The sequence below is a fragment of the Heliangelus exortis genome, chromosome 25 (genome assembly GCF_036169615.1).
Source record: "Heliangelus exortis chromosome 25, bHelExo1.hap1, whole genome shotgun sequence".
Lineage (NCBI taxonomy): Eukaryota > Metazoa > Chordata > Aves > Apodiformes > Trochilidae > Heliangelus > Heliangelus exortis.
This window is the reverse complement of record NC_092446.1, coordinates 4,847,111-4,863,511: the sequence shown is the minus strand read 5'-3', so window position 1 is coordinate 4,863,511 and position 16,401 is coordinate 4,847,111. Positions and strand designations below refer to the sequence as shown.

At 49.5% G+C, this 16,401-nt stretch overlaps 1 protein-coding gene across 1 annotated transcript in view; it reads left to right on the top strand.

Annotated features, from left to right (window-relative positions):
- LGR6 (leucine rich repeat containing G protein-coupled receptor 6) overlaps positions 1–16,401 on the top strand; it is a 109,404-nt gene that overhangs the window by 80,410 nt on the left and 12,593 nt on the right. The window contains exons 7-12 of the mRNA XM_071768649.1: positions 8,604–8,672; positions 10,131–10,202; positions 10,836–10,907; positions 12,010–12,078; positions 12,911–12,982; positions 15,401–15,466. Of these exons, the coding sequence (XP_071624750.1) occupies positions 8,604–8,672; positions 10,131–10,202; positions 10,836–10,907; positions 12,010–12,078; positions 12,911–12,982; positions 15,401–15,466 (420 nt within the window). The remainder of the gene's footprint in view (positions 1–8,603; positions 8,673–10,130; positions 10,203–10,835; positions 10,908–12,009; positions 12,079–12,910; positions 12,983–15,400; positions 15,467–16,401) is intronic.

Here is a 16,401-nt window from a genome sequence, read left to right as displayed (position 1 = left end):
AGCAGTGGCTCTTGCAGGGTCCTGGGTCCATAGCTGGGAGGGGCTGGTACTGCCCAGAAGCACCTGACCTGGGTAAATGCACATTTTCCCATCCCAAAATCTCCCAGATACTCCCCCAACACCTGCTCAGGGATGGATTTATTGCTGCTGAGGCAAAGGGGAAAATGCAAAACAAAAGCTGTGGCTTTCCCAGAGGTCCTGTCCATGGACATGGACATACAGAGAGCACAAGCTGAATGGAAGAGAGGGGCCAGGGCTTCTCCCTGCCCTGACACAGGCAACCAGAGAGACCCTGACACTGGCAGAGAGTGAAACCCTCTCAGCAGTGTCCTGGCTCCCAATCACAGCAGCGCTCAGGAGGCTCCTGGAGCTGAGGCAGGGACTGCAAACCAACAGCTGCTCCCCGGGACCAGCCCAAAACACTGAAGATCTCCAGGCTACAGCCAAAATAACAGTGATCTGCCCCAACGGTGCAGCTTGTTCTGATTGTTCAGGCATCCCCAGCCTGTCTCTGACACAGACGGGATGGGGAAGCAGCACCCAGAGCCCCACAGCCCTCACCCATCCCCTGAGGTGACCCCACTGCTTCCTAACTCTCCAATTTCTCCCTCCCCACCCACATCCCTGCCAGCTTCTCTGCTCATCAGACAAAGGAGATAAATCACTTGGAAAGAGCAAATCTCTGCTCATTTAAAACCTTTTAATTTTTTGTTTTTTTTTTTTTTAAATAGCGCTAATAAATTAAATACGTCTCCCAGAAGGGCTAAATCCCAAACCCTCTGGCTTCAGGCATTTTATCTGCCTAACCTCGCCCCACAGGAAGTGCCCTCACCACAGGCTTTCCCAGCATGCTGCCCCATTATCTCAGTAATTAGCCGAGTCTGGAAATGCAGAGGAGAGCTGGAACCTACCGACTCTTCTAGAGAGTTGGATTTTCTAGAGGAGGAAAAAACAAAAAGAAAAAAAAAATAAAGTGCATGTTGGGCAATGAAAGCAGGAAGAAGGAAATGGGAAATAACTCCACCATAGCTCATACGAGGGTTGTTTAACCCTTTTAGGACCAGGAAGGCATCACCTTTCTCCTCCAAGTGTTATTTGGCTCCATCAGCACGTTGAATGTGAAAGATTTTGTTCAGTCTGGTGATGATAATTCCAACCTGTGCAGTTCTTGGAGCAGCTGATGGGTTTGACTCCTCTGAGCATGCTTTGGGTTCTGTGCTGAGCTGCTCTGCTCCTCCCTCAGCATCCCCATGCTCCAGCCTTGCTGTCTGTCAGCGTGGGTCCCCAGAGCCACCTCAGGTCTCATCCCGTGCTGCCAGAGCAGGGAGGGGACTTCAGTAGAGGCTCAGGTACCCAGCCTCAGAATGCAGAAAGGAAGAGGGCAGGTGGCATTTTGGAAAGAGGGACCACAGCTCAGGGCTCTGGGTGTATGTGTCCCTTTGTCTGGTCCAAGAACAGAGCTATGAAGTCCGTTTCCTTTTCTGATGATCATGGGAATGGATGTGAAAAGGAAGGTGGGAAGGTGAAGGAGACTTTTCAAGAGAAAGCAACCTGGGAAACCGCATTGGCAAAGGAAAGCAGCACTGTCTGGGAGCACGAGGACCATATCCTTCCATCCTGTGGTCTCCTTGGGCCAATTGTTCCGGGTTTTCTGCCTCTCTTGTCCCAGGAGCAGAAGGCTGGCCTGCCAGAAATGTCTCCTCAGTGATGAAGCTTTGGCTCTGAACCTGCCAGGTACCTTCCAACAGGGCTCTGAGCTTTGGCTGAACAGCATCCCACCCAAAGCAGACAAGTTGTTTTGCAAGATTACAAAGAAAAAAGACAGAAAGTGAAGGCAGTGAAGGTGGAGAGGTGGTTTTGGAGCCACTGCATTTGTCCATAGCTCTGTTTCGAGGATCACCCCCTTTGGAGGGATCTGCCTGTTATCCCTTTGCCCTCAGAATCCTCCCAACACCCTTCTTGCACCCTGGAGCTGCTGATTCTGCAGCAGGAGACAGCTCGGAGTCTCCGCAGGTCCCTAAGCCCACGACATTCCTGCTGGGACCTGCCAGGGATCCCGAGCTCCGCTGGCTCCTTGGGCTTCACGGTGCTCAAAACTTTCCCTTCAGACAGGGAACACCTCTGCGGGGTCAGAGCCTCCAGAAACGTGGGAGAGGGAATCGTTTGCCCGTGGAAAAGAGAAGCAGAAGCGGCTGCAGAGGAAGCTGTGCGTTTTCCCTATGGATATGCTGATCTCTCCCGCAGGGAGCCGGGGCCGATCACCAGCAGCTCCTGCACCTTAGGAAGTGGCTCCAGCTTCCTCCCCGCAGTAGGAAATGCTCTGCTGGAGTTCAGCCTTTCCCAAGCTTCCCTTTTCCCCTTGCCTGGCAAAGCTCAGCAGCCTCCTCCGTGCCTCCCCTGCCTGAGTCATCAGCTCCGCGGTTTTCTGTCTGCGCATCCCCGGCTCCGCGCTGCTCCGCGCTGTGGTCAGCTCCTTCCGTGCCTTGCAAAGAATCCGTGCGTGGCAGCGCCTCTGCTCCCAGGACCCCCCACGAGATCCCGTTCTCAAGGGCTTATTTCGACCTCGCTAAATAAATTAAAGGGAATTGAAAACATATTTAATCTGGTACCTCCGTCAGTTAGAGAACAGACAGAAATCCTGGTTGGAACAGACGCATTCCGGGCACTGCTGTGCTTGTAGATGGAGAAACAGAGCTGTGCAAGGCAGGGCTGGCTGCTGGAGGGATGAAAGGACACACAGGTCCCCCCAGCCCAGCAAGAGACTTTCGGTGCCACAGAAACCCTGTAAATGCTGCGGCTCAGTGGAAGTGAGAAGTTTCCGGGCCAGACTGTCAGAATGAATCCTTGCACAGAGGTCTTTGCCTGCTCCTTGCAGAAATCGGGCACCATTAGTACCTGACAGCCATGTGAAGACCCACGACTGATCCTTTGGGACACCCACAACTCCTCTTGCACTCTGGAACAGCCTGGCTTCTCCTTATCATTTGCCCAAAATGAGACTTTGTGGGAGATCATTAGCTTCCCAAATGGAAATACTGACCCTAGCAGATGATTCCTGTGATAGGGCCATTTCTCTCTCCTGTGCACACTTGAGCATCCCCCTCTTGCATGTCTCTGTTTAGGGGTTGGGTCACCAGCTCCATGCTGGCTGGAGTCAGATGTGTGTTCTCAGCACTTTCACACCCCCCTCCCCTCCTTTCACTCACTCCAGGCACTTGCTGCATCTTTTCATCCCTGTGGTGATGGGGAAGGACACACACTCCCTGCACATGTCAGTGGTTGCCAGAAGAGCAGGGTTTATGCTGGTGCTAAGCCACAGAAATGCTGCACCTGATGGTACAGTTGCTTTTCATACTCCAGAGTTATCAGGCAGCTCTTCCCAGCTCAAGCTCAAGCCATGACCTCGATCCAAGGCATCTGAGTGAAGCTGTCTGGTTGGTGCTGGGCAAGAGGTCGAACTAAATGGTCACAAAGCCCTCCTTGGGCTTTCAGACTATGAATTAAATAATTTCCAGTGCATGATTTGGCCAGGACTAGCAGCAGCAGTGTTACATTTACTGGCAGCTCAATTAGATGCTCAATTAGGACAGGTGGAAACACAAGTCCCTCTCAGAGGCTTCACAAAGTCTCCCTCCAGGCCCCCCCCAGGAACACCTCAAACTGCCCTGGAACTGAAATAGTAAGCAAATGTCCCATCCCCAGCTTCTAATCTCATGGCATCTTCAGGTTTATTAGCTGCAAATTTGTGGTGTTTTGTGGCTTATGGAAGAATTTATAGCACTATATAAATTTTTTTTGGCTTCCTGTGTGGAACCACTAATAGTCCCTAACAGGCAGAAAATTGACCTGAGACTCTTTCCCCTCCTTCTCTCCTTTTGGCCCAACTGAAGATATTAATAGTTCCAGGCTGTATGTTGTCAGCTTCAAATCACTCTGGCAGTTAAAGCCCAAAATAACTGTGCCTTTGATGTCAATTTACTTTTTATTGCTAAATAAACAACGGGGTTTGTTAAGATCTTCCAAATATGAAGCTATAGGCCCACTCTTGAAATAACAGCAATGGAAAGCCAGCCAGTTCATTGTCTCTTGGACAGACCAGATGAACTTTAAAAGGTTTTCATTTTAAAAAGAAGAACAGACAAGGCTCCTTTCACCATCCCACTGTGGTGCCCAGAGCTGGTAACTTGGAGCCCAATTAAGGAAAGTGATTTTTCTTTAATAGTCATTTATCTTGCACATTATTTCGGAACCTCTTGGCTGGTTTGGGTTGTTTTTTTTTTTGCTTCCAAAAGCTCTTGAAAACAGGCAAACTGTCTTCTGGATCCCATGCCATTGTTTCTTTTTTGTTATGAGGCTTTATTATTGTTTTGGTGTAGCTATGGCCATGGTGCACTGGCATCCTTCCACCAGGTGATGCTGGCATAGGGTCCACTTTCCTACGTGTGCCCCAAAGGGCAGCTCCCCACAGCCAGAAGACCACAGACACAGCAAACAAAACCAGGGGCAGACCCCAGGGCTGGGGCAACTTAGACCCCAGCAGAGAGAGGCTCAGCTCCCAGGAGGCCCCCCCAGCCTATGTACCACAGCATTGCAGTGGGGAAAGTGTTGCCTGTTGGCAAGTTTGGCTTTTTGCAGCTTTCCCCACATTGTCCCAAAGTTAGAAGCAATGGGAAAGTGTTGCAGCATAGAGCTGGGACCACCAAATCATTACCTGAGTGGCTCAGATGAGCCAGGGAGAGATGGAGACACTTGGAGGCATTTTCTGCAGCATTTCCAGTTTCCGTATCCACCCAGCTCCTGGAAAGGGTTTGGAGGTGATGTACAGTTCACTGACATGCTCAGTGGAGAGATTTTGGTTGCCACTGAAGTCAAAGCACAAAATCCTCCCTAGCCCTCTGAGCCCAGACTCCTTCCCATCTGCCTTGACTCTATGCTGGAGAAGGAGCCCTGGAATCCCTCCACTGGGACAAATTCATCATGGGAGGACAGGAGGAGAGGAGTGATGTCTGGGATGGATGTAGCTCTGCTGATGTCACCCACTGAAAGACCCGAGGACTAAATAACACTAAATGAGCAAAAAACTTCACCCCTGAGATCAGGGGCTCTTTCTGGGTCATTGAACCAGAGCCTGACTCACATTCTGGGAAGAAAGGAGACAGGAGAAGAAAGCCAACCTTGTGTCCTGGTTTGGGTCTGGGCTTTGGGGAGAGTTGTCCCACAGCAGGGAAGAGATGACACCTGAGGATCATCTCTGGGTTCTTCCAGCCTCCTCCAAAATCAAGAGTGGCTGCAGTCATCACTCAGAGGAGCTGTTAAGGAGCAGAATCCTGTTTGTTTTGCAGGAGGGAGGCTCAGGTCCCCAAAACCAGGAGCCAGCTGCCAGGATGTCCCAACAGGAGCCACGGTGGGCACATTGTCCTTCTGGAACAGACCAGGGCTGCTGGCAGGGAGGCTGGAGCAGCAGCACAGCTACACCTGGTTGCATTTCCACTTTCCAACAAGCCCAGGATGTGCCAGCATTAGAGATGGGAGCTGCAGAACACAATGGCCTTTGTATCTGTCAAGTGCAGGGGGGAGGGAGGCACTGAGGTGCTGCCAGGGCTGGGAAAGGTGTGTGTTCACTCAGGAAAAACTGGTCCTGTAGATACTTGCACATGCATGGAGGTCCAAACAAAATGTTCATGTGCTGATGAAAGACCAGCCTGCCTGGAAGAGACACAGGCTGGAAAGGAAATGCATTTTTAGAGAAAGACAGGAGCAAATATTACAGCACATTGAGTTATTTCTTGTAAATACTATTGGTTACAGATCTAATAAGATTGTTTCTTCTGTTGGTGAGCCAAGCCTCCTCTCTTGAGCAATATTTTCCAACTGCCAGCTTCTCACAGACATGTTGGGTATTGCTGGGGAGAATCTCAACCTGGAGCCATGGCAGAGCTGCCCCCAGTGTCAGTGCCACAATGGCAAGGAGCTGAGTGTCACCTGGGGATGGGGTTCCCAGTGCCTCTGCCCAGGGTGGTCCCTTGGCACCTGCAGGTTCATTCCAGCCCCTCGGCCTGTCCAGGGGGAAGGGGCACACATCCACCCTCCCCTGACCTCTGCCACTTCCTGTGCTGCCCTGAAACCTCAATGCAGGCTTGGAAAATTACATCTGGGTAATTTTCATTCGTGCTTAATGAAGGCATTAAGCACAGATAGAGATTAAGCACCATAGGCACAGACAGATGTTTGGGACCATCACCATTGCCCTCTGATTTCATTCAGTTCATCCACCTGAAGGTTAATGGGATTTGACTGGTGCTTTCAGAACGCCCAGCAGTGTCCTGGCTGCACTTCTAACCACTCATTCTCTCTCTGGAAATCCACTCCAGTTTCTCCTAGAGCTTCCAGAAAGGGCTGGACATTTGCAAAGCCCTGCCCTGGCCTCCCTCACAGAGCAGAGCCTGTACAATGTGAAGGACTCAGTCCTGAGACAAATGGACCTCCAAGAGCTGCCACCACTGGCTAAGAGCATCCAAGCCTCTACCTACACCTTGAAAAGACTGAGACAACACATGAGCAGTTGTGTGTTGGGTTATTCACTCTTAAACAGATCATTTTGGGCTCAAGCAGAGAAATCAGTGCTATGCTGGAACCGAGGGACTGAATGTGTCAGAGCAAGCTCTTCAGGAGACACAGAGCTCTCATTTCTAACAAACATGAGCTGGTGTGTGAAGGGGACACATCAGTCCTGTTTCACCTCTGAGCCCTGAGGACACACGCTGAAGCTTCACATGTGCAGCTTGGACACAAAATAGAGGCAAAGCTTGGGGTCTTGTCACCAAACTTGTGATCCCCTCATGCTGATCGCTGGCAAATGTTAGACCATCATCTGAAACTTTTCCTGACCTTGAGAGGCAGATCCTACAGGAGCTCAAATCCATTCACATAGTGCAGGCTCCCTCTGTAACCAGAGAGAGAAAAGAACCCTTGGCATGGGGACACAAACCCACAGCAGGACTTGTCCCATCCCTTGGCTGCAAGTGGAACCATGGCTACAGGGCCTGTTATGCACCTTGTCAGGGCTCCACAAGACAAAATCCACCCAAGAGAACCTCTTTCTGTATTTTTCTTTTGCTTTTGTCCCTTATCCCGCAATTCCCTGGGAAGTGTTCCCTAGGATATGAGTCATAGAAGCCTGGAGACCTGAAAGGCTCAAGGGAAGACCAATGTGGAGACTGTCTGGGTTCCTTTACTGTGTAAATACCTACAGGGCAGAGCCAAGATAGTCTGTAGAGTAATTCCTGAGCAGGGTCCTTGGGAAAGGAGAAGGCTGTGCAAGAGGGGGGGGCAAGAGAGATCATAACATAATTACACCGTGCCTGGGCCCAGAGGATGAGAATTACAAGGTAATTGGGCAGCAGCTCATTGCTGTGTAAATGCAGGGTTATTTCTGTTCCGTAAACCACAATCCGGGTTACATGGTAATTACTCTGAGGTCCATTAAATGTAATTATACAGTAATCTCCAGGAGCCAGTAATTACCCTCATGTTCCAAAGTATCTACCACTTAAAACTCAGTGAGGTTCACGCAGGTAGGAATCAGGCTCATGGTTTGCAGACCTCAGTGTTCCGTAACACCGGGGTCAGGTGTTGCCTTTTCAGCTGGAAGTGACACAGGAAAGCCTTGGGAATGGCAGAGGAGGAGTGGCACACATCTGGAGCTCAGCCTGTGGGCACCCTCCCATCAGACAGGATTGGTACCTTTGCAGCTCTGTTCCTCCCAGGGGCCAGCAGTGCCCACAGGATGAATAAATTATTTTCTGGAGATGCCAGCCTATCCTTGGAGAACAAATACAGCTCATGAAGTTTCATTCAGGCTTAGATGCCTCTTCTTGTTGCCCAGTCAGGACCAATAAACTCTCCACTTGTCATTATGACCAACATATTATATTTTACTTAATGTATTACACTGAAAATGAAACTAAATGCTCATCAGTGTCAATACCTCTTGCACATCACCTCCACCTCTGGCTCACAGTCTCCAGTGTGAAGTTCTCCCCAGCCATCAGAAGATGTAGACCTTCCCATAGCCTGACCTTCCCACTGATTCCCATCCCAGCATGTCCCAGTGGAGGGGTGATCCAGAGCCCCAGGGCAATGGTCCCTGATCCCCACAGGGTGAGCAGCCCAGGGAAGCCCTTTCATGGGGCCCACACAACTGAAGCTGCTCTTGTATTTCTTGTCCTTCATAAAATCTCATTTTGACCTGAAATGGCAGGAAAAAAAAATGAGTCACAGCCAAAGAAAGGCCCTGTGGGTGCTGGGACACTCTGGAGATGTGCACTGTCCAGCTCTTGGCATGGATGGACTGGGGGGAAGGAGCCCAAGGGGCAGCAACCATGGCTTGGGCTGGTTCTGGCCTGACAGTGCTCCTAGCAAGGAATATTCCTGCTGCAGGAATGTGTGAGATTTTGTTTCCAGGCAGTGGCTGGATCAGCAGGAAGGAAAACCCTGTCTCCCGTGCTTAACAACCAAGTTTCCATGTCTTCAAAGCACAGATACACTCGACTGAGTTTCCTACAGAAACGTTAATGAATGTTTTTCCCTTCTCTGTCTTTCAGGGATCTAAACTACAATGAGCTGCTGGAATTCCCCGGGGCTATCAGGACACTGGGCCGACTGCAGGAGCTGTGAGATTTTCTATTTATTGCTTTTCAAAAAGCATTCTCTTACAGAGTGATCAGTAAAACTGTGTGTGCTCTGACTTCAGGAGAGCCCTCAGTCCAAGCCTTTTTTCTGTCTTTCCAAACTCTCTCTGCCATGCATGCAAAAGCAGTTTATCCCCTGGATTTCTATCAGCTCCAATCACCAAACTCCATGGCTGGTGGAGGGCAGTGGGATATCCCCATCAGGCTTGAGGCAGGCTCCTCCTGCAGTTCTTCATTCCCCTCTTACAGCTGAGGGACTCAAATTCCAGCTGATATTTCCAGATATTTCTCATGTCCATTCCTCAGCTTGGATCCACAACCATGGAGTTATCTGGATTATTGTGAGGCCATGGCTTCAGGTGCCTCCTGTTTGATCTCTCTCAGGACATAACAGGGTATTACAAAGGTTGATGACTGGTTTTAGTGACCAGCTTTCCCTCCTCTAACTGGTCAGGCTGAGAAGCACTGAAGATGGGAAATCATTCCACTTAACTTCTATGAAGGTAGAAGCCCCAAGATAGGGGTCAAATCAAGGTGATGTGGATCCACAGTTCCTATGGACCCTAAAACCAAAACTCTGTCACACTGCTGACAGGCTGGGGTAGGACAAAAGCAAAGGTTTTGGTGTAAAAACCCGACACTACTTTTTTTTCTCTTACTCGAAGAATTCCCAGACTTCTCAGATCAGACCAGTAATGGGTATTACTCTGACTTTCAACATAAGAATAAGATCATTAATCCACTTTGGGATGGCTTTTGAAATGCCCATCACTAAATAAGAGACAAATTTCAAGAAGCTATCCAACTAATCACTCAGGCAGACTATTCTGCAACTAAACAGCCTGAGCATCACCCAGAGTTTGGTCTTGGTCCTGGACACAAGATCCTGTGGCTGTCTTTGAGGGACAGGAGGTCACACTGTGGCCACAGAGCTCTCCTCTGCTGCAAAAGTTTGCTGATAGCACTTTTTTCAAGCTTAAGCAGGACTATCACAGCTAAATCTACAAATACTTTAAGGTCATCCAGGCCAATAATTCATGGTAGGCTGCACCCTGGGTAGCAGCTGTGGAGCTATAATGGAGATCATCCATAAAAACTGCAATTCCCTACATGCATGTGATTTTTTTGGTGTGTATTTTTTTGTTTTGTTCCTATTTTCTGACTGTAAAGAATTAAACCTTAAGCCCTTGTATCTTTGGTGGGTTAATGAGAGTGACCTGTAGAGCACTAACACATACACAGAGTAAATACAGCAGAATCTGGGGCTTGGTCCAAGGACAATCTTGGCTCAAGTGCTGGGATGGTGCTACAGCTGGAAAAGAGCCTCCACCTCCAATTTTGTGTGTGTTTTGAAGTCTCCGTGCCTTTTAAAGTGTGGAGGAAAGGTGTTTCCAAGTCTTTTTCATCCATTGATATCAAGATATTTGTTTCTCCCAACAGTGGTTTCCATAACAACAACATCAAAGCTATTCCAGAGAATGCATTCGTTGGGAATCCCCTCCTCCAAACAATGTAAGAAAATTAAATGAGTTTTCCTAAATTCTTATATCCCACAGAAAGGGGCATTTCCAGATGTCTTGGGCTGGAATGTCTGACAGTTGTCATCACAATCACAATTTGACTTCTGTTGTCCATGGAGCAACACCAGAAAGAACAGAATATTCAGATCTCCATCGAATCTGCTCTTTCACAGCTAGTGGGGGGGAAATGCTGCTTGGAGATGATTCAACTCCTGATAAAGCTCGTTGGATAAGAGTTCAGTTCTCCCCACTGGCTCTGACAAGTAGGAAAAATGGCAGTGCTGTGGCTGTGTAGGGTCAGAGTGTCATCAAGTGCAAGGCTGGAACCCAGCAAGGTTGCAGGACTGCAGCAAGGCTAAGGAGGGGGCTGCATATTTCTACCCTGCCTGGTTCAGCAGGACCCTAAAGAGCTATTTCAGAGCACCAGAAGATGCCAGGTGGGCCACTGTTCAGCCAGAACAGGCTAGTGGGAGAGCCTGGGGCTTTCTAGAAAACAACAATTACCCATAGGATAGGCAGCACCTCGTACATAGTTTACTACCAGTTGCTCCAAGACCCCTGACCTGTAATAGCATCTTTTCTTCATGCCCAGCAGAGTCTGACTGGTTAATCATTCCTTTTGCAGCCACTTTTATGACAATCCTATCCAGTTTGTTGGACAGTCTGCTTTCCAGTACTTGCCAAAGCTCCACACTCTGTAAGTTCACCACAGAGAGGTAAAACATCCAAGCTCCCAACACATCCCTGTGGACACCTTGGTGGCCTTCTCCTCTCCTCTTTTCTAGACCCTTGTGCCCATAGAAGACCATGATGCCACTCCTCTGGACAGTCCCAAAGGGACTGAGCCAAGGAGTAGATACTGCAGGTGTTTTCTACTGGGGAAGAATAATTTAAGAAGGCTATTTTGGAGAGAGCAATTCATTCCTCCTGCCCACTCAGCTGACTGGCACTGGGGTTTTCTAGGGTCTCCACAGCTGCACCAGCACCAGCAAAGACTTTGCTCACAAGTGCCACAACTTTTTCTGCATGTTGCTCAAACCAGCCCTGAACTATTTATTGCCTGGCTGCCCAGACACAAGGACCCTGGAGGCATATGTTTTCCTCCATGGGATGAAGGAGTGGAGGAACACGTGTCCCATAACACCAGTGCCATTGCACAAATAATCTCAGAGGGCAGCCACTGGTCCCAGTGCTTTCTTCACACACATGGCCCTAAGCCTGCTCCAAGGCCACCACCACGTAGTGGGCACCATCTGGACCACAGCAGCTGCTGACTTTCTGGCTTCTCAGCTGATCTGTTGTGGCACTAAAATACTGAGGCAGAGGCAACCTTGAACTCTCTATTTATAAGCTTCACCCAGTCTCTCCCTGCAGGAACACACACTCAGGGAAATGAAATAGATCCTGCCAGCACTTATGCATGCTTTAGATCCAAATGCATAGGCTTGGGCAGGCTGGGGGGGGATACCCTGCTTACATTCCCCACGGTAATTACTTGGGGTTTTTTATTTTATTTGGGTAGAGATCACACCAGGACTGTTAGTGGTTGGGGAGGGTCCAACCTTGCCAAATCTCCTTGCACCCATCTCCAGCTCCTGCATCCTCACTCTGTGAGCCACCTGCTCCACCCCCTGGCCAGCAGTGGCCAGAGGGCCACCTTGAAACCGGGGCCTCTGAGGAGCACATCTGAGTGTGAGGAAGCAGATTTGCCATCATGGCTGAGGGGGCTGGGACCTTGGGCCCCTGCACCTCCTCCCAGGTCCCTCTGTCCACCTCACTTCACCCTCATTTCTCTGCAGGTCGCTCAATGGTGCAACGGACATCAGAGAATTCCCAAACCTTAAAGGCACCACCAGCCTAGAAGTTTTGTGAGTGGCAACTCTCTCCTTTTTACCCTTCTGTTTGTGCTCTTCCTCCTTCAAGGTGGTCCAGGCTGTTTCAGACAGGACAGCTTTCACAATGCTGTGCAGTTGGTTGTCTTCAGCTCTGCCTCTCCCTGGCCACTCACCTCTCTGTTTCGTTTCACCCCTGTGGCTCCTGAAAGCAGCTTTCCTTTCTGTGAGTTGCTCTCTTTTTTTTTTTTTTTCCCTTTCTTCCTTCCTTCCCTTCTGCATCTGTGAAGGAACAAACCTTTGGGTGCAGTGCTCCAGTGCAGGGGTTTGGTCCCACCCTTCTACCACCACACCCAGGAGAGCAGGACTGGCAGAACAGGCTGTCACTGGACACCCACTGTTCTCCACTCTAGGGTGTGAGTCCACAAGCTGTGCCCAGACTGGGAGCCCAGCTAAGCCCCAGCCCAGGAGTGTGACCTGGCCATGCCTTGCCTCAGGGACACACCATCCATCCCACATCCATGGGTTTCTGAGCCAGTCGTGGCTCTGGGCAGATCATCAGCCTGGACAATGGGGAACTGGAATTGCAGAGCATGCCATAGAGGACACTGCCACCTGCCCTTTACATGGCCAAGGACAGGAATTAATTCAGTATTCAGCAGTGTCCCAGAATTTCTGGTAGGCACAGTCACCTTCACCAGCTCCAGCAGCAGTGCCCATTTCCAAGCCAGATTTTATTTGTCTCCAGGTATTACATTATCCCATTACTGTCTCTGCTGCCACTACCCAGGACTCATAGCTGGGCTTGTGGGTCACAGAGTCCCTGTGCTGGCTCTCAAGGTTTCTTCTCTCTCTTCCACCTCTCTAGGACCCTGACCCGAGTGGGCATCCAGTTACTCCCCAGAGGGATGTGCCAGCAGCTGCCCAGTCTCCGAGTCCTGTGAGTAACACATTCCTCTTCTTTCTGAGCTGGTCAAAAGTTCCATCAGACACTGGACTTTCTTCTTGTCTAGCTCAGGGAGGGGACCAGCTACACAAGATGACCTTCTTGTGTTCCTGCACTTTCTCAGGAATCACACCCCTTGTTCTTGAGATCCCCAACTTTGTCTGCAGCAAAAGACATCCTCAGGAAATGAGTCACGAGCCAGATTTATAGGAGTTTTCAGCCTTAGGGTGAGCAAGAGGCTTGCCTCTCATCAGTCTTTATACAAGCAAAATGAAAATGAAAACAAGTTTCTTCCAGGAAAACAACAGGAAGGAATTCTGATTCACAGAAATTGGGAACAAAAAAAAAAAAAAAAAAAAAGAACGCAGTAATGCAGTTTGTAACTTTGCAGATCACTTTTGGAGCATTTTGGCTCCAGCTGCCCCTGTAGGGAAAATCTCTCATCTTTAGACATCCGGATCAGTTCAGTGGACATCTTGCCACTGAAGTGCAGCCTTTGGAGTGGCCCAGGCTGTAGGGTTCCAAGTGCTCTGTGCATGTTCTCCAGTTATCAGACGTTAAACCTTTGCAGCAGATCCTATTTCTCACACCTGCTCCTTCCTGAGGGAGAGTTTTATGGGAACACCACACCTTGCTCCTTGTTCCTCTTTCCCAGTTAATTTTACTGAGATTAATTTAATTACTTTCAGAGTTTGGAGAGAGAGTATGAGGGCTAATGCTGGTGCACGTTCACATCTCTCTTGCCTTTAAAAGTTTTGGCCTCCTGTCCCTGCAGTGCTCATGGCTGCTCTTGCTGCTTTCCCCCACTTTCAGCCTCTTGGCAGGTTGAGGTTACCAGTGTGATGCATCTGAGCACAGAGGGCACAGTTAACATCGTGTTTCTGACCTTCTCCTGCTCCCACCATGCTGCAGATTTTCTGCTGTAGGAGCCACCCCAGGAGTCTGAGGCTGAGCTCAGGGTAGACTTGCCCAGCCTGACCTTGGCATCAACCTGGTAGCATCCTGCTGCTTTCATCCAGAGCTTCTCCTCAGGGCATAGATTTGTCTTTCCTCTCAAGGAGAAACAGATGAAACTTCTCTGAGCAGAGTGAATGTCCTTTAATGCCACCAGTGCCACCCTGCTGTGCCCACAACACAGCAGCAGTGACTGGGGCTGCTCTGCTGGTTAGATCTGGTTACCCCTGCTCTGGAGGAACCAGAAATAATTCCTGGGGCTGTGTTCTCCTTCTGTCATTTTCTAGCTAAGTCATCCTGACACAGGTCCAATAGGAAAAGTGGCACAGGGACCAGGGAAAAGTGGCCAATACCATAGCTCTGACTGATGCCACGGCTCTGGCTCTTTCTCTGTACTGGGTGACAGTTTCCAGAGCCAAGCACAAAACTTTGGCTTGCTTTTCCCTTCCTCTTTCACCACAGAAAACTAGTAGAGAGGAAGTTGGTGAAAAATATGAATCATTGAAATGTTTTAGCAGCACCTTATTGACAGAAATATGAAAACTGAGTTTGGAAAGTTAGTGGGGAAGCCACATACTCTGGGGCAAATTTCTCTTAAACAACAGCCTCTGCTGTGGAGAGAAAGAGCTGATTTTAAGCATGAATCCTTACCCAGGATCCTTACCCATTTCAATTTTAGTAAATTTACATTAAACTGTGCCAGGGTAGGTTTTCCTCTGCCTACCCAGTCACTCTGCCCTGGGTGCTGGCATGACACTGGGCCATAAAGCAGTAGGAATGGGAGCTTGCCTGAATTTCTTCAAGTGACAGCACATGAGAGAAGGGGGACGAGAGCTGTTCACAGTCTGTAATGTCCTGTACCACATCCCTGCCAGTGCCACCTCCCCTAGCTCTGGAGAGAGGCCAGAAAAGGCTGAACGGAGGTGATGGAGCCCAGCAGTCAAGTTTGCTGTGCTGGAAAGGAGGCAAAGCCAAAACCTTCCTGGCTGGCCAAAACCTTCCCAGGCTCTGCAAGAACATCAGCAGCTTTGGTCAGCTCCCCCATGCCCAAGAGCAGCTCAGGAGCTCTGACACAAACACCTCCCTGCTTTGCCCACAGGAAAGCAAAGCTGTGCATGGCAGCATCTGGCACAGAGACATTTCACAGCTGAGTTGGGGCTGGGGAGGAAAAGCTCACCCCCAGCTGTAGAGACAGCTCTGTCAGTCCACAGATGGTGCTGGAGGGAGCTGGGTTGGGGCTGGATGAGCAGGTAAAGCCTAAAGGAATCCTTGCCTTGCACAAAGATGCTCAGAGCAAGCATCAGGAATGGCCGAGAGGAGATCCTTTTGCCAGGGATTTGCTTTCTGCAGCTGAGGAGGTGGCAGCCAGGTCAATCCCTTTCCAGCAGTACCTGCTTCCCAAGGGAAGGCTCAGGGGCACTCACTTTTGCTCTCCTAACATTTCTGTATTCCCTGCAGAGAGCTGTCACACAACCAAATCCAAGATCTGCCCAGTTTCCACCGGTGTCAGCGGCTGGAGGAGCTGTGAGTAGAGAGATTCCCTGGCTCTGGGGGGAAAGGGCTCTTTTGGGAAGGGAGGCAATTCCCACACACAGAACTCAATTGTCAGCAAATGCTAGAAAGCTGTCCTGACTCTAGGCTACAAATGGACCAAAGCTCCACTCTTTGCCTGTGCAAATACAGAGTAAAAATAAAGCCCCTGGACACAGGAGTTTAATTAACTCAGAGGTTGCAGGCACAGCAAACAGAAGTAGTACATGACAGGGCTGAATTTTACTTCAGTAACTCAAGTTCCAGCATGAGCTCATCAAGAAATGGGTTTATCTACACCATAAATTTCTTCTGTTTCAAGGTGGGGTCCCATGCCATGGGCACAAAGCAGTTCTTATCCACACTGCTCAGGACTAGTCCCTCCGTAGGAGACTGATGCTTTCCTCAGGTGTTGCACTTGAGTTGGGTCTCCTCTGGACCCTGGGAGACTCCTCTGTTTCCCTGAGACAGAGTTATTCCCAGTAAATTCCAAGTGTGTGGAGATCTGGCCCTACACTTCAAATCTAGCAGAAGTTCTTGGCCTTTTGGAGAAAAAAAATAGAAGGAAAAATAAAGCAGATATGTGGGAACAGCATCCCCACAAAAATAAACTGGAAAGATTGTCCCTGGTCTCTGCAACACCCTGACCTAGATGGCCAGACCAGTTCATGCAACCTTAGCAAAACCAGACATGAGGACACTTCAAAAATCATGTGAAAATGAGTTACCTTGCCCTTGCTGCCTCTTCAGGAGCTCTGAGGACAGAGTCAGAGCTGGATGTGTTTTTACCTAAAGTACTCCCAGGAAAATGTTTTTCCTGTTCATCCTGTTTTCCCCTTGCAATAAGAGCGTGTCTGCCAAGCTCCAGTGACAGCTTCCACAGTGACAGTTTGTGTCTGCTGCCATGGGACAGAGATCCCTACACAGTA